Source organism: Arachis duranensis, chromosome 5 (assembly GCF_000817695.3).
Source record: "Arachis duranensis cultivar V14167 chromosome 5, aradu.V14167.gnm2.J7QH, whole genome shotgun sequence".
Classification (NCBI taxonomy): domain Eukaryota; kingdom Viridiplantae; phylum Streptophyta; class Magnoliopsida; order Fabales; family Fabaceae; genus Arachis; species Arachis duranensis.
This window is the reverse complement of record NC_029776.3, coordinates 86,932,313-86,953,799: the sequence shown is the minus strand read 5'-3', so window position 1 is coordinate 86,953,799 and position 21,487 is coordinate 86,932,313. Positions and strand designations below refer to the sequence as shown.

The following is a 21,487-nucleotide window of genomic DNA, read 5'->3' as shown; positions in this document are numbered from 1 at the left end:
ATTTTTTTAAAGTGTTTTATTTTATATATATACTTAAAAATATGTAACCTAAACTCTTATGATGATATGTATGAGTGTTTAAGTATAAATTAGTCTCAAATCAAATACAATTATTATTTTAATTCAATACAAAATTTGTTTAAAATTACAATAATTTATATTAAATTAGATCTAATATTTTAAAAATACATGAATTATATTGAATTTTGAATTTATTTCTTTAGATAATTTTAATTTAATATGAATAACATATTGATATTTTTTTTTTCCACAAAACTGTTGAGACATGATTCAGATATTAATAATATTTATGATTTATCATAATATATTGATATGACATAACAGGTTACAACAACATCCAACCAAAACCGCCCATTGATTGGCACTCTCTTTCTAACAATTTTGTTTGAATATAACTTTTCTTACTTTCTCTCTATGCCACACTGCACCTGGTTTTGGTTTTTGTCATCTATATACTTCAATTACTCTCTTCTTTTATCTAATTAGCTAGAAACTCCCTAATAAAACCTAGTAATTTATGATATGACTTTTCGTTAGAGTGAATTTTTTTAAAAAAATATTTTCATTTACAAAATAACAATAACAACACTGGAGTTAAAAGAAATAGGGTTTAATGTGTTCTAAATCTCCTTTTGAGGAGTTGAAGATCCAAATTTAAAACTTAGAAACCAAGAAAAACATCGTGTCTGTAGAAATAAGAAAAGTTAAAAATTTGAGTAGCTCAACTTGCTAAGTAAGCAGTGAAATTAAATGAACTTGGACTTGAAGAAAAAATAAAAAATGATTTATATATAAGATCAATTGTGTTTCCATTCTCAAGGCACTGACACACTTTCAAAATGTTCACTCATTGAAGTCTTTTGTTACATATAGACTCCAAACCTATTAAGATTTAATTATTAATCAATGACTTACTTTAATTACGAAAAGTTAAAAACCTTCTCTAAACACTATATAAATACTCCAATCAAGCTAGCCAATCTTCATCCTCATCAAACAAACATCAAAACCACCAAACCAAACAAAACTAAACATCAAGGTATTTTAAAATACAAAAAAGATGACTATTCCTGTAATAGATTTCAGCACTCTCAATGGTAACAAAAGGAGTGAGACAATGGCACTATTGCATGAAGCTTGTCAAAAGTGGGGATTTTTCATGGTAATCATTATATTTTATTACAACCAGAGATTTGTGCCATTTCTAATAATTTTCTCAATATTATTATTATTTGTTGTGTGCAGATAGAAAACCATGACATTGACGCTAGGTTGACGGAGAAGGTGAAGAAACTAGTTAATGAATACTATGAAAAAAACTTGAAAGATGGGTTCTACAAGTCTGAGTTAGTAAAAACATTGGAGAAACAAGAGAAAACTTTTGATAAAGATTGGGAAACCACTTTCTTCATTTGGCATCGCCCCAAATCTAACATTAAGGAAATCCCAAACATTTCTGATGAACTTTGGTTAGACTTATAACTCTTCACATCTATTTTTTCATCTAGTATTTTTTAGTTATTATTCTTATTATTTTACTTATCTTTTAAATTTTATTTAGATACATTGAACCATAAGAATAAAAGAATATCATATAAATCATTTTTATATATATCTTTTTTATAATTTTTTATTTTTGATATTAAAAATAATTGATAAAAAAATAAAATAATATAAAAAATGATTTTTTTTATCGTAAAAATGTATTTAAAATAGAAAAAGAATAAAAAAATTATGCAAATATTATTTTTCACTCTCTTTTACATTTGACATTATCATATGTATGAATACATAATCTTAAGTGTATACATATATGCAAAATGCAGCAATACAATGGATGAGTACATTGCACAGCTTATTCTTCTAGCAGAGAAACTATCGGAGCTCATGAGTGAGAACCTTGGCTTGGAGAAAACTTTCATCAAGAAATCATTCTCTAGTCCTAATGGCATTGGACCAGTCATGGGTACAAAAGTGGCCAAATATCCTGAATGTCCAAACCCAAAGCTTGTTAGAGGCCTGAGGGAGCACACCGATGCAGGTATACTATAGCCGTCCAGAATATAATATAGGAAAATTATGGAATGTTTCAGTAGCATTAATGTTCTAATCATTTTAGCAATTGATGTCAATGGTATATATTTTATAAAGAAATTCAATAACAAACCATTTGAGTACCAACTACTAAGTTTGGTCTATAAAATTACTATTATTATTATTATCATTATTATTATTATTATTATTATTATTATTATTAAAATGGTTTGATATGTTGTTGCTGTGTCAATGGATACAGGTGGCATCATTCTGTTGCTCCAAGATGACAAAGTTGGAGGCCTTGAATTCTACAAAGATGGTAAATGGGTTGAGATTCCACCATCCAAGAACAATGCCATATTTGTCAACACTGGCGACCAAATTGAAGTTCTAAGCAATGGATTGTACAAGAGTGTTGTGCACAGGGTCATGCCTGATAAAGATGGTAGCAGGCTTTCAATGGCAAGTTTCTATAATCCAATTGGCGATGCCATTATTGCTCCTGCACCTAAACTTTTGTATCCAAGTCACTATTGCTATGGTGATTACTTGAACCTTTATGGCAAGACCAAGTTTGGTGAGAAGGGTCCAAGATTTGAAGCCATCAAGAATATGGGCAATGGTCACGCTCACACTAATAATAATATAGTCTAGCTTAAAGGAGGAGTATTAATTACACTTTCATCTTTCTTAATTTTATAACTTCATGTTAGTTGTTTTGTAGTTTCCCCCAAGGAAAAAAGTCAATAAGGAAAAATGTAACCTAGCAGTCTGGCACACGTTTCGTTTTTCCTTATTACTAGTATCTAGTATCTTCGTCGTTATTATTTTATTTTAATATGTTTTGGTTTGAAGACTTTAATAAATAGACTTGTTTCTTCTGTTAATTCCCTAGTTGGGGAAAAGGTTAACACTTCTTTAGTTTTCTTTTGTATATTTATTTTTTGGACTTTGTTAGGGAGACAATAGTTTTTGTGAATAATGTGAATAATAGATTCTAAAATTGACTTAATAAATTAAAAACACACTGTACTTTTAAATTATCCATCTAAATCTTAATATTATGATAACCATTTGGACATCTAATGAATTGAACATCCGATGTATTCATTGTTCACATTATTTAATATTTTCGTTGTCTATCTATACTTTTCTTTATTTTTTTTCTCAGTTTTTTAACGTTAAATATGGTAATGTGTCATTACAATAACGGTAACGCCAAATAAATTAAAGTTACTTTTTATGGTGGGTATATAGCATTAGTAATTTTTATGGCTTTTATTGGAGAATGCAATTGATAATTTGATATGTACATTAATATCACAAGAGTTAGTTAAATATTGATTAACTAATTAGGTATTAAGTTAATTGTTACCAACACAAATTGTTCACATGATCTCCAAAAAGTTCTGTTATGTGAAAACAACAGCTGACGAAACTGAAAATTGTTGGCAACAAAATGTTACAATCTCAAGCATAACAAAATGTTCAACTACATCCCGCAACAGGGATATTCTATAATCTGTAGATTCCGTATATACAATAATAACAAGAAAAAACAATTGTTGGTGTCAAGTTTCTACGGTTTTACCCTTACATATATACCTATATACCGTATGATATTCCGCCCCAAACTTTCATAATCATTTACACCTTGTCAATTTTCATTCCATTCGTTTGAATTTCATCAGGCATGGATTTTCTTTCTAAATTGAAACAAAAACACCACCAATCAAATAATAATCTATTTGAGCTTCTTCCAGACGATGTAATCCTTATTATCTTCAACAAAGTAAAAGATGCCAAGACCCTTGTTAGGTGCTTCTCCGTCAACAAGCATCTTGCCTCTCTCATCCCCCAAACCGATGTCGTATCGCTCTCTCTCATTGCCCCTCGCTCTTCTAACTCCCACTCTCTCGACAGGAACCACAACAACAAGGGTAATTTCGTAAAACACGTTAAATCCGGCGTTAATTACTTAGCCACCAAGCTCCTCCAAAACTGCTATGTTCCGACTGCCGCCCCCACCACAAGCAACAAACAAGAAGTCCCCTTCTCCTCCGACGATACTCCGTGTCGGCGCCTTAGACTATTCAGCCATATCTCGTACCTCCGGGTAGAGATTCATTCCGATATTACTGACGCCGGGATTACAAGATCCAGTGACGAAATCTTCAAGTGGAAAGCCAGATTCAGCGGCAGGTTAAAGAGTTGGACATTGCTCTGCTGCTCGAAAAAGCTTCGCTACTTCGTCGGTGGCGGCGACTGGTGTCTGAAGTCGGGGGCGCTAACACAGTTCAAGGAGAGGGAGCAACGCATGAACTTGAGTTTCAGAGATGCGTACGCGAGATATCGCCTAGCGAGGGAGATGGCGACACAGTTCGCAACGCTGAAGAAGGTGAAAGTGACCGATGCAAAGAGGGAGGGAATATTATCGATGACGGAGGATGATATTGGCGATATGAGAGATTCGTGGAGGGAAGAAGAAGAGGGAGAAGAAGCGGTGTATTTGTTACAGATGTGGTACGTGCCGTTATTGGAACTACCTATGGCGAAATGCATGTGGAAAGATGCTATGTTCATCGTGATTCGACCTATGGATATTAATAGCAGACTGGTTGACTTTGGATTTGACAGTGATACAAGGGAGCAGAGGATGTTCACGGAGGGGATAAGAGAGATCATGAAGTCTCCCAAGGCCGACCGCCGTGCATGGAGGTGGAACTCCACCCCTGTTGATCGTCAGTTGCAGTGAAGACTAGTGTAGTGTCTTTCACGTTGCAATTAGTTTAGTTATTAAATTTGATATCAAATCAACTATTCAAAATAGAATTTAATTTTGATATATAAACACTAAGAACAAAAGTGTAAAATATTTTATATTTTTAGTGTATCAAAATTAAAATTTATAATATATATTAAAGAGTCTCGTTAGAGAGATAATGATGTATATAATGATTACAATGAAGTGTTTATTTGGTCTAATTTAAATTAAAAGAATAAATTAATCCTGATTTATCCTAATTTCTAATGGCCTACTGTTCAGTTTTAATTTATCCTACCACTAATTTATCCCTATTTTCAATTTTTTCCTATTAACCCAAACCCTTTTGTCTCTTACGGTTAGCCTCCCCCCTCCCGGCCCAAAACCCCTCCCATTCGCTTCACAGACCCCGGACGCTGTCCAGCCGTATGCGCCGAAACTTGCAACCCCGGACGGCAACCTTTCTTCGTGAGCATCCTTCCTCGCTGGCCTCAAATCCTTCGTCCTATTGCCATTGCACATTCCACCGTCACTGCAGCCCATCCTCCGCGCGCAACGCCTCCGACCCGAACTGCAGCCCAGTGAGCTGTCACCGCCGAATCGAGCAGCAGCGCCAATTATCCTCGCTCGGACGCCGTGGTCTCTAGCATCCCCGTCGTGAGCCTGGAAATTTTGCCGCCTAATCGTGAACCATTCACCGGGGCCACCACAAACATCATAACTAGAACTATGCTAACCATCCACGGTAAGTGGGTTGAGTTGTTCATTTCACGACTTGTCATCGCTGTTGCATGTTGTACTATAGACAGGCCAGGTTTTGCTGCTGATACGATTGATTCTACATGGTGAGAAAGTATTAAGTGCAATTTTAGTATCCTAGAGCATGTGGAATATGATGTTGGTTGAGATTGTTGCAATTGATTTAACTTTAGCGTGAGAATAGTTAAAAAAGTTTGGTAATCTTGTTTATATAGCATAACAATTTTAAATTCCCCCCACCCCCCGTGTGCGGACCTTTGCATGCAATGTGACGTAAACTAGCTTACCATTGTTGATATTTGGTTGATACTTATTGGATAGTTACTTTAGTAGGGTGTTGGATGGTTGTTATTTATCAATATTTTGAGCTTATTTACTTGGATAGTTACTTCAGTATGTAGTCGGATGGTTGGTTTTGATAGATGATGTCAATACAGGAAAATTTAGAGAATTGATTTTAATGATCGTGAATGCTAGTTTGATGTTATTATGTTGAATTCTTCTTTGAATATATTTGATGTGTTTTATTTTTCTTTCATTTTTTATTTGGTTTGTGTTTGTTAAGTAAACAAATTCATTCAAGATGCTCAAATCGGATTATGATCTGAATTGGATAGCTAATTTATGATTTATTTATTCGCCTGGCTTTTTCTAGATGAAAAAATTACTTTCTGGGACTGCCAAGTTGATGCATTGTGTGAAAATAGTTTACATTAATGATTGGTGTGGTTGTAATTGACGGCTGTGCTGCTCCACTTAGTACATTGATAACTTTTGTAAGCCATTTGGATGGTCGCTTTAGCAGGATATTGGATGGTTAGTCTTGCAAGTTTTTCTTAGTTTCAATTTTGCATGTACAACATTTTCAAATTCTTTCTATATTGCTTTTGTTTATTTACCCAAAGCATTACCTGAAAGCTTTTATTATTGTTGTGTAATTAAAATTAAATAACTTTTTTCTCAGGCTTGGACCACCAGATTTTCACTAAGGGAATATCTGCTATCTGGATATAAAGAAACGGTTGAGGGAGTTCAGGTGCAAAATTATGTTCTACTATTTTGTTCATACCAAATTTGATTATGTTTTCATTTATTATTTTTCACTCATGGTCCCAACTACAGGAGTAGGATAAGTATACAATGTTCACTATTTTTTGTGTGTGCCTTAGGAAGCTAGAGAAATCTCACTATCCCAAATTCAAACTTTTAAACAGTTGTCCTTAATTGCAAGGAGGTGAATCCCTTTTCTCTAGTGTTCATTATGTATTCATTTTCACTCTGTTTATTTTGGTTTCTCTAAATTTACAGCACAATGTCTACTTTCTATTTTTTGTATTCATTCTTTCATTTGAAGCCTTTTTAGATTCAAGTTAACTCTTGTATCTTTCATTTTTTTTCCAGGCTATTAGAAAACATCTTAGGGCCATCAATGAATCTCGTGCTTAGAAGAGAAACGTAACCTTAATTGTGTCTTTTTTGCATTTTATCCTTTCTAAACATTCTACTTTATTATGTGATTTGATGGTTGGTCTTTATCATAGATCTTGGACTTATTTAATTGGATGGTTACTTTAGTATGTAATCGGATGGTTGTTTTTGATAGATGATGTTAATACAGAAAAATCGGGAGAATTGATTTCAATGACCGTGAATGCTATTTTGATGTTATTATGTTGAAGGCTTCTTTGAATACATTTGATGTGTTTTATTTTTTTTTCAGTTTTTATTTGGTTTGTGTTTGTTAAGTAAACATTTTCATTCAAAATGCTCAAACCGGATTATATCTGAACTGGATAGTTAATTTATGATTCATTTTTTCGCATGGCTTTTTCTGGATAAAAAAATTGCTTTCTTGGTCTGCCAAGTTGATGTATTGTGTGAAAATAGTTTTCATTGATGATTGGTGTGGTTGTAATTGACAGCTGTGCTACTCCTCTTGGTTTATTAATAATTTTCGTAAGCCATTTGGATGGCCGCTTTAGTAGGGTATTGGATGGTTGGTCTTTCTGATAGATCTTGCGCTTATTTATTTGGATTGTTACTTCAGTATGTGGTTGGAGAGTTGATCTTCATAGTTGATGCTATGTTTGTATGAATAAGTTTTTTATCTTAAATAAAGATGGTTACTATAGGGACATTTGGAGGATTGATTTCAATAAATCTTCCGAAGCATATCAGATATTAGAAATAAGCTAAAATCTTCAATGCGAATAATTTCTTTTCGGCTTCGATACATCAGTATTATCTTCTGAGGCCATCTAGCTCCAATAATTAAAGTTACATCGATTGAAAGGTAAGTTTATGCTATTAATGATATTATTTGGCTGCAGGTTGTCTGCTTCTTTTGTTAGAGTTAGAAACTTAGATTTCAGGGGGTTACTGCGTGAGTAAATTTTCATGGTGCTCCAACAACCCATTTTCACACCGGCCGAACACAAAATCAGATGGATAAAAAGGTATCCCATTGTTTACATGATTAAAAGAAGGGATAAGTATTGTTTTGGTCCCTAACGTTGAGGGCCAGAATCGAAACCGTCCCCGACATAATTTTTGATTTAGAATCATCCTTAATGTTTTTTTTGTATTAAAATATCCTTTTAGGAAACGCAGGAGGGAGGGGAGGAGTCCATCGCCATAGCCGCCGCCACCATCCGACACCTTCATCGTCGCCGGTCCGCCCATAAGCCACTGCCAGAACCACGACCTGAGGAAGACGTCTCTGCCTTCTCTTCATGCATGCTTCTGCCGCCACCGTGGAGTGCGTCATCGGGAAGGGGAGTCCGAGCTGCCGATCTACCCAACCGTGGAGTGTGTCACCGCCGGTCATGCATGCTCCTGCCACCGCCGATCTACCCAGCCGCCATCGCTCCGTCGCCCACAAGCTGCCGATGGTCCTACTTCGCCTTCTGCATCTGCTTCTTTGTGCTTTGAATTTCTGATTTGGCTTTGTGCTTCTCTGTTGATTTGGCTTTGTGCTTGAATTTTCTACTTCTGTTTCTCTTTCTTGTTGAATTTTTTTCTTTGTGCTTGAGTTTTTGCTTCTACTTCTCCATTGTTGAATTTGTGCTTCTTCTTGTGTTGATTTAGTTATTGGATTTGTTGAATTTGTGTTGATTTGTTGATTTGTTACTTTCTATTTCTGCTTGTGTTAAATTTGTGTTGATTTGTTGATTTTCTGCTTCTTTGTTGATGCTGTTATTCTTGGAGGTGGAGGTGGAGGTGTTGGTGCCGGTGTTAGTGCTGGTGTTAGTGTTGGTGTTGGTGCCGGTGCCGGCGCCAGTGCCGATGGTGGAGGTAAAGGTGCCAGTAGTGATGAAGGGTATTTTTGTCCAGAAAAATTTGAAAGGACGATTTTAATATGAAAAAAATGTTAACGATGATTCTAAATAAAAAATTACGTCGGGGACAGTTTCGATTCTGACCCTCAACGTTAGGGACCAAAACAATACTTACCCCTTAAAAGAACATGCTTGGTTATATTTTGTGACGTCATTCTTATCCTAATTTTTGCTCAACAAAATTATTTGAGACGCGATGCTCACCTTGCTACATTAACAACTTGTTTACCCACTTAGAACTTGAAGGTTGTAATAGGCTTAGAGAAAGGGGGTTGAATCTATGCCTATCTTTTAAGTTACTAAACTTAACCCTTTGAAGCTAACTTTCAATTCTGATTCTGTTTGAACTCAGCAGTGAAAATTTATGAGACAATTTATTTTTGTCTCATGAATATCAGAAAATAGAACAGAACAGAGAAGAGGAAAGCTAACACCATCATGTATCCTGGTTCAGTTGCCTTGTGCTCTGCAACCTACGTGTTGTGGTGAAATTTTCACTATAGTTAAAGTATTACATACACCAATTTCACAAGATAAACACAATCCTCTCACATTCAAGTTCTAACCTAACTTGACATTGGCTATGCTAATACCTAACTCTTCCTCTTAGTGCTAACCCAACTAAGAAAGGGGTACCTCACAGGTACAAGATACAAGACGCAAACTTACCTAAAGAAATCTAAAATAACTCTAGACTTTTTTCTCAAGTGTATCACTCAGCTTCTTTTCACTCATTGGCTTTTACTTGAGCTCTCTCAATATGCCTTTTCACTCAAGAAATTACAGAAAGATAAACATTGAAAAGTAAAATACAATCTGTAAAAACATGAAGGAGATTGACTCTTCAACAACCTTTTTGCTATGTGATAAACCAGATTTGCATATCTCTTATTCAGTTCTTCATTTTGGCGGAACGCTTCTTTGAAAGAGAGCACTGTCCAAGTAGAAGAACTTCTTCAGAGAACTTCTTCACAGAACATAACCCTAATACACTGGGTTATCTCTCCTTGGCTTCTGAATGAACACCAAAACTTCTTTTATCTTCTTGCATGTTGCTGTGTTGCTCTCCCTAGGTCAATCCTTGAGCAGTGTGCTTCACCAACCCACCAACTCACTTTTTTTCATTTATCGTCAGAATAGAAACTTTGGTTCTAACCTTCTCTAGTTGACCGAAACCATAGGAAAGCAGAAAACAAATTTCCTTAATAGTAAACCCAAATCTTGGCGATTGAGAAGTTACTTGGTCCCTAAGACTCACTTGTGATCGTAGATACACAGCAGATTAGAGTAGAAATCAACTTTTCCTTGTATCCCATTTTTGGACAGGCAGAGATTTGTGAAGAAGAAAAGAAAGCAATATACATGCAATAGGAAATGGGTTATCTTTAACCTTTGCCTAAGCTTGATTTGGTTTGATTATACTGATTTGACCTCAACCTTTCTTGTCTCACCTTCTCTTTCTTTCTTCTTCTGTGAACAGCTTATGGAGGAATCTTTCTCTCACTTTCTTTTAGTTCTGACCAAAACAGGAAAAGTGAACGTTGCTTTTGGTAAAAGCAAATGAGATGGATAAGCTTGGAGTGATGGATACGGGCTTGGATCGGGTTTGATTTGCTTGGCCCGTCTAAATCTTTTTTTGCTTTACTCATTGGAGAATTCATCTTGTGAGGGATGACTTGGGCTTGGATTGAATTCATTTACCTTTCAACGCAATTTTTGAATTTCTTTGTCTATTTTTCTGGGCTGTTGCAATATGGATTTTTGGCCTGCAACACTTTACAAAAAGCAATTAAAACTAATTGGGTAATTAGCCCAATAATCTAATGTTTGTCATCATCATATATGTTAGTTAATTTCTTAACTCAACAGAACTGCATAATGAGCACGCTAAGTTGGCTGAGATTGAGGCCATTTGATTTGATTTTCTGCGGTGGGTACCACTATGGCATGTGAAGTAGAGCATCATGCTCCAACTAGCTAGGGCGTGGACTCAAACATTCTCAGGGTCGACGCAGGGGACATTCGCATTACCGCCGAACTGATCGACAGTGTATTCGGCATACCTTCTCGATGTTAGTCGAAGTTATGTAAGATGTAATCATTCATGTGCGTGGTTTTTGTTTTTTCTTTGTTGACACTGACTGATTGTTGTACAATGTTTCGTTAACGTAGGGGACCCAATCCCGGAACTGTAGAAAAAAAAGCATCGCATTTGGCAATTAAGAGAGAGTTCCAGAAGAGAACTACAACACAACTGCGGGACTTTGTCTTTGCCTATCCAATGGAGATCGAGCAACAGAGGATGACCTTTAGACAATACTCTATCCTGGTGATTTTGAAAACGTTTCTTACCCCCACAAGCCAGCAGACTATTTTTCCGTGGCACCTCCCTTCGATTTTGGATGTCTCGAACCCAAGAAGATTCCACTGGTCGTATCAAATATTAAAGTGGTTGCGAGATGCAATAAGAAAATTCCAAGACGAGAACCGGGAAACATGCGACGGGTGCATGTTCGTGTTGCTGGTATCGCAAATAAATTTCCTAATTTTCAAAAACATGTACGTCTTAAGGTGTAAATCCTAATATTTAAAACACTTGTGTATAGGTTCTGTACTTTCAGAGCTTAAAGCATGGTCAGTTACATGCATGTCAATGCTCCCGAGTCTTGGATTGATGAATGGACCACTAATGAACTTGATAAGAAGTTCGAGCATGTTATCTCACAGGTCCAATCTCTAATAATTTCATTTTTATAATCAAACTGAATACAAATGCCATCGGAGGTTCACGTTGATTTTTTGCTAAGTTTGTTGCCCTATATAGAACATATAGTGTTGTATCATCGACAATGCAAGGAAGGGAAAAAAACAGAAGAAAGTATCTAGTGGTAAAGCAGTAAACGAAAAAGCAAGGTGTAAAAGGCCCCGCAAGGACTCTGACAAAGTACCATCTACCCAGGGCAAGATTACATCTCAGCAAAGATATAAGGATGCGGATAAGGTGATTTGCTTTCATTATGATAGATCATGTGCTTATTTAATTAGATCGTTACTTATGTGATTGGATGGTTGGTCCTTATCATAGATCTTGCGCTTATTTAATTGGATGGTTACTTCAGTATGTAATCGGATGGTTGGTTTTGATAGATGATGTTTATACAGAAAAATTAGGAGAATTGATTTCAATGACTGTGAATGCTAGGTTCATGTTATTCTGTTGAAGGCTTCTTTGAATACATTTGATGTGTTTTATTTTTCTTTCAGTTTTTATTTGGTTTGTGTTTGTTAAGTAAACAAATGCATTTAAGATGCTCAAATCGGGTTATGATCTGAACTAGATAACTAATTTATGGTTTATTTATTCGGATGGCTTTTTTTGGATGAAAAAATTGCTTTCTGGGCCTGCCAAGTTGATGCATTTTGTGAAAATAGTTTACATTGATGATTGGTGTGGTTGTAATTGACGGCTGTGCTGCTCCCCTTAGTACATTAAAAATTTTCGTAAGCCATTTGGATGGTCGCTTTAGTATGGTATTGGATGGTTAGTCTTTATGATAGATCGTGCGCTTATTTAATTAGATCGTTACTTCAGTTTGTGATTGGATGGTTGGTCTTTATCATAGATCTTGGGCTTATTTAATTGGATGGTTACTTCAATATGTAATCGGATAGTTGGTTTTGATAGATGATGTTTAAACAGGAAAATTGGAGGAATTGATTTCAATGACCGTGAATGCTAGGTTAGAGTTATTATGTTGAAGACTTCTTTAAATACATTTCATGTGTTTTATTTCTCTTTCAGTTTTTATTTGGTTTGTGTTTGTTAAGTAAACAAATGCATTTAAGATGCTCAAATCGGGTTATGATCTAAACTGTATAGCTAATTTATTATTTAATTGTGTTAGTATTTTGATGCATCCTCTTAGTATGTGCGTGACTGGTTCTTGTTATGTTGGTACATTCCACCTTGTTTGGTGTGCAACGTGCTGTGATGTGCATGTAATTGTAAATTCTTAAGTAATTCCAGCAGTGTGGCAAGGTCGACGGTGGAAGAAAACAGCCGCGCAAGGACTCTGAACAGGCGCCATCTACCAGGAGCAGGGCCAAATCTCAGCATAGATATCGATATACAGAAGGTGAACTCGGTTAATTAAAATTACTTGTGTTATTATCATGGATGTTAATTTTATCATGCAAATGACGATATCTATGACAACTAGATTGAGTATTTATCATGCAAATGACGATATCTATGAATATTCACCAGAGGAATGCAGGCCTGGTACGAGGAGAAAGTTGCCTATCCGCAGAAGCCAATCTAGAAGTGGTAATCCATGCTTACCAGAAAAAACAACCAGACATAAGAAATCCCAATCAAAATCGAATAGGCTTAAAAAAAATAAAGGACAAAACACCAACTTAACTACTTCATACCTGTTTGTACTATAGGTTCTATCAACTGACACGACGTCTCCATAGTATTCATACAACGCCCTACACCTTGCATCCACCCATACTGCACTCCTAAATTTACACTCCTCATCCAATTTTACCGCGTAAAAGAAGTTGCCTTTCTCGCTGAACATGGGTGCGAGTGCCTCAACTTAACCTTGAACAAAATCCACTCTTGCATGTCCTTATCAAACTTCACATATATCCTTGCCTTGCACCCAGCAGTTGAAATCGTGTTCTTTCGCGTTGGTGCTTTGACACGAGACTCACGGAACCCGTCGCGATTATAGTGGATAGCTTGGTTAACGGGTATCTTTGTGATGTTGTCATATATTGTCGTCCTTATCTTAGTTGCAAATCCTACTTTCTTTGCGTAGGTAACATAAAAGTCATGAGCCATTTGTAACTGCGCAAAGCGCATTCCAACTCTTGGTATCTCGTCTTCTTGAAGATAACCATGATCCGGTAACTACATTTTAGATTAATTACAAAAAAATAATTATCATTAATGATCAAATCAAATATGCGAATTATGACTACACGAAACCTCGTCACCAAGCTCCATCTCTTCACTTCCAACCTCAGTAACATCCGACAGTTGCATGGCCTACAATTCCGAAAGAAACACAGTAACCGAAAGAAAAAAATCCTTATTAAATATCATCTAAATAAAACCTCTAAAACAAGCACCAAAAACGCAACAACAGCTAGAAATCATGTTAATCATCCTACCCATTTTAGCTTAACAACTGCATGGAAATGACAATGATGGGTAATAGAATCATTTATTCCATTTTAGCTATTATTTAAGCGCCTGCAACACCCTTTAGTTGTTTCTTTTTTCATTCAATGACCATCATGTATAATTATATACATAAATTCTTATCTACACATGCAGAAAGAACATAAGCACACCATTCATTATAAACCACTCATATAAGCATATCATTAGGAATTTATGCAAATTCAACACACATAAGCATATAAACCCGTCAACATGAAAAATAAGAAAATCATATGCAGAAAGCATGTAGGCATACCACATAATATGCAGAAAGCATATGAGCATATAAATACAAAATATGCAGGAAGCATATAAGGATACTATGCCATTATAAAATACTCATATAAGCATTCCATGATTAGCATGTAGTAAATATAATTACTATACACATTAATTCAGACCTTGATTTCAGTGACTGTATTACCTTATAGTTACTTTTTTAATTCATTCAATGACCATCATGTAGAAAGAATATACGCATACCATACATTATAATGCATTCATATAAGTATACTAACTAATTAATTTATGCAATTTCATCATTCATATATATGAGCATATAAGCCTATCTCCATGACAAATAAGAATATAATAGGATGGTTAGCATATAAGCATGCCATATAATATGCAGGAAGCATAGAATTATATACACATATAAGCATAAAATATGCTTCCTGCATATAAAGATACCACACCATTTAAAAACAGTCCTACAAACATGAAATGATTAATTAATTTATGCAAATTCTCCATACATATAATCATACCATTAAATATAAAACAACCACAAATTTAATTGAATCACAATTCATCGATCACATCTGGATACTGCATTAATCATAAAAATAAACACCCCATTTACATTGCAATTTAAAATCTAAATTATTTCAAAAATAACCATCCATTATCAATGTTTTTGATCGTAAGTTGATCACCTTGTTCAACTTCTCACCGTCGACGACGACATCGCCGGATACGTTTTCATGTTGATTTGATAAATTCTCTACAACGACAGATGGAACACAACTAAGCAGTTCAACCATATCGCACTCGATTAAAGAACTTCGGCTCGATGAAACACGTTCGTCTTGCGACGTCGACATCAGGAAGAAGGCACATCGGCTGCGCACTGTCCTTATTGGAGGTGCAGGTTGCTGCGTCGGCGCAAATATCCTGCAAACGAACGGAACGCAGTGCTGCGCGGTAGACTGTGCGGACAAGAGGGCGGTGGAAATAGATGCAAACGACAGTCGGTGATCGTGGCGGGGCTGAAGTGGCGAGATTCTCGGAGAAATCGAGAGCATGGAGGTATTGCCGTCTTGAGAGAGGGAGGTGGTTGTTTTGATTCTATAACTGACGGTAATCCTAATTTGTTTTAAATTTCAAATTAAAAAAAATCAAAATTAATTAATTACTCATAATTTAATTTTAATTTTAAATAAACCCCATTATATGTATTGTACAATAAAAGTATTGACTCCTCACACTTTTTCTATAGTAAAAGTATATAAAATTATACATGTACAAATACTTGTATAGTTGTATATATCGTGTATGTGTATGTTCGGTTTAGTCTTTGCACAAAAAATTACATTCCAATAAAATGAACTTTTAGAAGTGGATTGTTATTTTTTTTTTTTAATCTTGTTACACATTTAAGTGTTCTATTATTTATACGGAATTTATGGTTTTTTTTTTTCTAAAGATTTTTATATTTATTATAAAAGATTTCTATATTTATAAAATTTATGTGTTCATTTTGTTAAAAAAACCAATAAGTCAATAACCTTTTAAAAGCTTCAGTAAGACCTGATTACAAAAATATTATTCTAAATTGTCATTCGTGTAACATGACTAAAAATGTAATCTTTCAATATTATGTTAATATGATAGTACTGAACACTGGGCAGCATGTAAAATAAAAATAAAAATAAAAAAACAGTACTGGTAGCATAATAGGAAGGAAATAGTTTATTAAAATCTTAGATGCACTGGAAAAAAAAATAATAGTGTGTATCATAAATTTTAAAAACTATAATCTTAATCATCCAAATAAAATAGAAACAAAAAAACATACATCTTTTGCATCTTTCTCCAATTCCGTTTTAACATCACTTTTTTATCTACCTTTTTTTCTTTATTTTTTCCTTAGATACATTTCGTTATATCTTTTTTTTTTCAGCCTAATATATAAAGAAGAACTATCCCAAGAAACTCGTCCTTTCCACAATATTTTCATTGATATATTCATGAACCCGTAAGAACTTTTTCCTTAACAATGTATATTAAAATATAAAATACACATTAAAAAAAATTAAATTAAATATATATTTATACATAAATATATAATAACAATTTTAATAATTAATTTTAATAATTAATTTTAATATACACATAATATTTTTTTTCACAAATATATAACCCTGTCAAGTTAAAGTATTGTATACTGAATATTCCAACTTTAACACAAAACCATAAAGAGGGTTGCAACTTGCAACACCATAGTTGTTGCTAGAAAGCTGTTACAGGTAAGTAGTTCCATTGTTCCAAAAACGACATTATTTATAACAACCTTTGTTTTGGAAAAACATAGGAAAAAGTGAAAGCCAAAAAAGCACAAGAGAAAAATTAAAACATGGGAGTAAGCAACAACATCACTTCAGTGCTAAACTTCATAGCCCTCTTGGCCTCAATTCCCATCATAGCATCAGGGATATGGCTAGCATCCAAGACAGACAATGAGTGCATCCACAGTTTCCGGTGGCCGGTTTCCGTCCTCGGAATCCTCATCCTCCTTGTTTCTCTAGTTGGCTTTGTTGGTGCTTATTGGAACAAACAAGGGATTTTGGGATTTTACCTTTGTTGCATGGCAATTCTCATAGGAATTCTGCTGTTCGTACTTGTGTTTGCATTTGTTGTTACTAGGCCTGATGGAAGTTATGTTGTTCCTGGAAGAGGCTACAAGGAGTCAAGGATTGATGGGTTTTCTTCTTGGCTAAGGAACCATGTCACTGTCTATGGAAGTTGGGAGAAGATAAGGGCTTGTTTGGCTGGTTCTGATGTATGCATTAAGCTCACACAGGATTTCATCACTGCTGACCAGTTTTTCAAATCTCATATCTCTCCTTTACAAGTTAGTCCTTCTTTGCTACCCTATATCATCTCCTCATTTTGGTAATTTTTTTTCCAACACACAAATTTATTTGGATCTAGTTACACTATCAGTGTAAAATAGTTTTATACGTATATTCAATTATGTAACATTATTTAAACAAAAATAACTACTTTTTTTATTAATTATCTGAATGATTTTCTAAAACAATCAGATGTAATTGAATGCAATGTATAGTGTTGTGATAAAATTCGCTCAATTCAATGTTTATTCAAAATTTAGTGACAAGTAGAGATAAAAAAAAGGGGAAAAATTAGATGGTGAGAGAAGGATGAGATGATGGAGGGTGAAATTGAAAGTTTGGGGTTAAATTAGAATTTACAAGTAAATTGGGGTTAAAATTAGGATTTTAGTTAAGAGTAAAATTGAAAAAAAATAATTGACTAATTATTGATGGTTTAAAAAATTAACAAGAGGGATCAAATTAAATAATAGGAATAATTTTAAAATATTTTGAAAATGTTAAGGACAAAAAACATATTTTATCCTAAAAAGTTTATCTGTTTTTATTATTGTAAGTTTAATTTTATTATACTAATGATGTAAATTATTTTACACCATCCTTCTATTACCATTTTTTTAAACGATCATTTACGCATTGATGATAAAAAATAACTAATTTTACTTATATACTAATACATACTTAGATATACATATAAAATTCTTTATACTATTTAATACATCAAAATTAAATTCTATTATTATTTGTATTTCTGTATTTTCATGTTAAAACACTTCCTTAAACATAGTTTTATCAATACATTTTGTATCATTTTCAATCATTTTTTTGGCAACCTAGAGTACCATTGTTATTCTCAGGGTTTATGTCTACTGAATATCAACCACTGTAAGTCTGTAACCGTATTAAATCTGTTGGTGGCTTCGTTACTTTAATGGTTTTTCTACTTTTATTTTACTAAAGTAAACTAAATCATGCATTATTCTGTTGTACTTGCACTCCAAATTTCTTCCGTCTATGGATTCCTTTTACTTCCTTCTAACCAAACTATGTAGATCCATTATTGTCATAAAAATATTACATTGACTTTAGACAATATTCTTAGACTTACATGTGACATGTCACCATTTACATGTTCTTCTACGTTCTGATCTGATATTCAGAACTATTAAACAGTAAAACACAGACTTTCATATATGAATATAATAAGAACAAGATTTCTCAGTCAGATTTGCACTGACACTGAAACAGGATATCCTTAATTAACCTGATCCACCATATATGACATGCGTTTAATACGTTGTTTAAGGTTTAATTTGATGCTGTAAGACTTTGCCTATGACTAAAAAAAAGAAAAGATATATATTAGGTTAAATTTGGGGTTAATAATAAAAACCCAATCTTATACACACCTGGGAGCGAACCACTTGCACCTGCATTTTATTTGGAAAAAAGAATGACTTTAAAATGCATCATTAATGGAGGAGTAGTACTATAGATCCTTCATTGACATCAGCTATATCCTAGTGCTGAGTGGGACATCTCCAAAATATAGTACTAGAAATATGATTGTATTGTGTCCCTATAAAGGTCTATGCCAGCTGAAAAATGCTGCTAACTGAGTCACCATAGTGAGGAAATCATGAAAATTTAGACCAGCATTATTAATTAATTATTCAGCTAAGAATTGAATATATAGTTAGTGTGATAGTATTATTTGTCTTTGCTTCACGTGATGCTAAAAGTCTTTGTCATAGTTGCCGGTTTGTGGCCTCTATAGCATAGTATTTAGACCGACTAGTGATCGAATCGGTCAGTTATTGATTTACGATTTTAATGAGCGAGTCATTTTTGGTTAATTGTTGATTTGTGGTTTTGACTAGTTTGCATTGGTTTTAACTGATTTGGGCCAATTCGCATCAATTCTGACTGATTTTCTTTCTTTAAATAGTGAGAATGTTAAATTGGACCAATTTAAAATTTAATTTATTGGTTTTTTAATCGAACAGACCAATCTAATCTGATTTTAATAACTATAATATGTAGACTGTAGTAACATTGTTTTGTGGGGTTCATTTTCCTCTCAATCTCATGTTTCATATGTTTGCCATGCTCCTGTCTTTTGTTGAGAAATTAATTTTTTTAAATTTAAAAATTAATTATTTATCGGTCAATATCATTAATATCTTTTAAAATTTTATTTTGAGTATATAAACAAATAGATCTTTAAAATTTTTGTATTGGACATTTTCATTTAAAAAAAAATTATTATATACAAGTCTTTGAATTTTATAAAAATATGATATAAAAGTTTTTATTTTAGTTAGATTCTTTATTTAGACAAATAAGTCTTCAAAAATATAACAAGATGACCTATATATCTTAATTTTACAAAATTCAGGTGCCTCAACATAATAAAAAAAAATTAAAGACAAAAATGTGTGACGTAAAATTTTTTAGAGACATATTTTAATATATACTCTTTTTATTTTTTACTCACATTAATTAACATGCAAATGAATATCTAAATTTATACATAAGAAAATCATCTAAAACCTCAATAAAAAATCCAAAAATTAATAGAATATCCAAATCAATAATGATTTTGTTAAAATCCATAATAGAAATAGATAATGTGTGTTTAAAATTGAAGTCAGATCTTAACAAATATTAGTAAAAGAAAAGATGAATAAAGAAAAAATATTTAAAAATAAAACAGTATAATGGATATATAGATACATTATTATTATTATTATTATTATTATTATTATTATTATTATTATTTTATCATAGCTCTGTTTTGATATTTCTATGTTTATATCCTAAAAGACTTACTAAACAGAACCTAATTATTTTTTATGTTATTTGTTACAATCTTGTTTAATGAATTGCAGTCAGGGTGTTGCAAACCTCCAAGTTCATGTGGCTACAACTACGTGAACCCAACATTGTGGGTAAACAATGCAAATCCAATGGCAGACACAGATTGCAACATGTGGAGCAATGACCAGAGTCAACTCTGCTACAATTGCAATGCATGCAAGGCTGGCTTATTAGGAAACCTCAGAAGAGAGTGGAGAAGAGCCAACTTCATTCTCATTCTTGCTCTGCTTCTTCTCATTTTCGTCTATCTCATTGCATGCACTGCCTTCAACAATGCTCAAACACAACACCTTTTCCAATGTTACAAAAGGGGTTGGGTTTAATAAATCTTAATTTTTTTTTCTTTTATCGTTTTTTTAGGTCAAGAACTAATTCATAGCTGATCTGAACTCTATTTAAAGATCTGTCGATGGTTAATGGGTTGTTGCATGCCCAAGATGAGATTCGACCTCCACACTTATTTAAGCGGACGAGTGAGCTGACCGCTCGACCAACCCAAGTTTCTTTTTTTTCTTCTTTTATCGAGTGATGATCAAATCAACCTAGTTTTTTGTTCTTGTAAGAACACTTATCATTAGTGTGTATATTCTTTTGGAATTTTGGTTTTGACTTTGCTATTTGGAATTATAATTTTTTTTGTAGAAGTTACTGACTTTTCTACACTATAGTTATCAACTATATGTATGAGTTCAAAATTGTTTGTTATTCATTGTGGACAGTTACAATGATTGTACGAAGTGGTCGCTAATCAAATTGATTCTGATGGAAGGTTTTATAAGACTTTGAACTCTCTAACCAGTAACTAAACTTTTGTGATGTCTTCCAAAGTTTTGATCACATGTATTGAAACAACTGGATAGAAAATGATAATAAAAGAATATTAATTTTTAATTAGTCATTTTTTCTTTTTTAATTGAAGAATTTTTATTTTTGGAGAATTTAGGATTTAAGCGTATATAATTCTCGAAATATGAATGGTTTCTTGGATAAACTTTTGAAAATTAGACACTTTGATGCTGGAATCAATGCTAACGTGCATCCGTGTGGGGAAGTGAGGGAACCCACTTTAGGTGTATTTAACTTTTAATGCATGGCCAGGCAAAAAACAATAAAAAGAAAACCGACACTACTGACTTGTGAAGAAACAAATTACCTTTTGATTTTGAATTTTCAAGATCTACCATGTTGAAATAAAAGAAAGATATTAACACAACTAGCAATATTTTTTATGCATTAGTGTAGAGTACAAGAAATAAGGAGCTTAGAGTTCAAGCTTGTGTCCAATGCTGGGGGCAATAAGCACTAAACAGCTTCAAAA

The 21,487-nt window shown here is 33.6% G+C and overlaps 3 protein-coding genes across 3 annotated transcripts; all 3 read left to right on the top strand.

Annotated features, from left to right (window-relative positions):
• The first annotated feature begins 955 nt into the window (after positions 1-955).
• On the top strand, positions 956-2,963 carry LOC107490141 (1-aminocyclopropane-1-carboxylate oxidase 1). Its single transcript, XM_016110910.3, has 4 exons — positions 956-1,183; positions 1,267-1,490; positions 1,848-2,062; positions 2,318-2,963. The coding sequence occupies exons 1-4, from the start codon at positions 1,082-1,084 to the stop codon at positions 2,710-2,712; spliced, it is 936 nt and encodes a 311-aa protein (XP_015966396.1). The 5' UTR covers positions 956-1,081; the 3' UTR covers positions 2,713-2,963.
• A 788-nt stretch (positions 2,964-3,751) lies between these two features.
• LOC107490104 (F-box protein AUF2-like) lies at positions 3,752-4,813 on the top strand. Its single transcript, XM_016110872.3, has one exon. The coding sequence runs from the start codon at positions 3,752-3,754 to the stop codon at positions 4,811-4,813; it is 1,062 nt and encodes a 353-aa protein (XP_015966358.1).
• An 11,813-nt stretch (positions 4,814-16,626) lies between these two features.
• LOC107490115 (tetraspanin-2) lies at positions 16,627-20,766 on the top strand. The gene is made up of 2 exons (XM_016110881.3): positions 16,627-17,288; positions 20,181-20,766. The coding sequence occupies exons 1-2, from the start codon at positions 16,791-16,793 to the stop codon at positions 20,490-20,492; spliced, it is 810 nt and encodes a 269-aa protein (XP_015966367.1). The 5' UTR covers positions 16,627-16,790; the 3' UTR covers positions 20,493-20,766.
• The last annotated feature ends 721 nt before the right edge of the window (positions 20,767-21,487 follow it).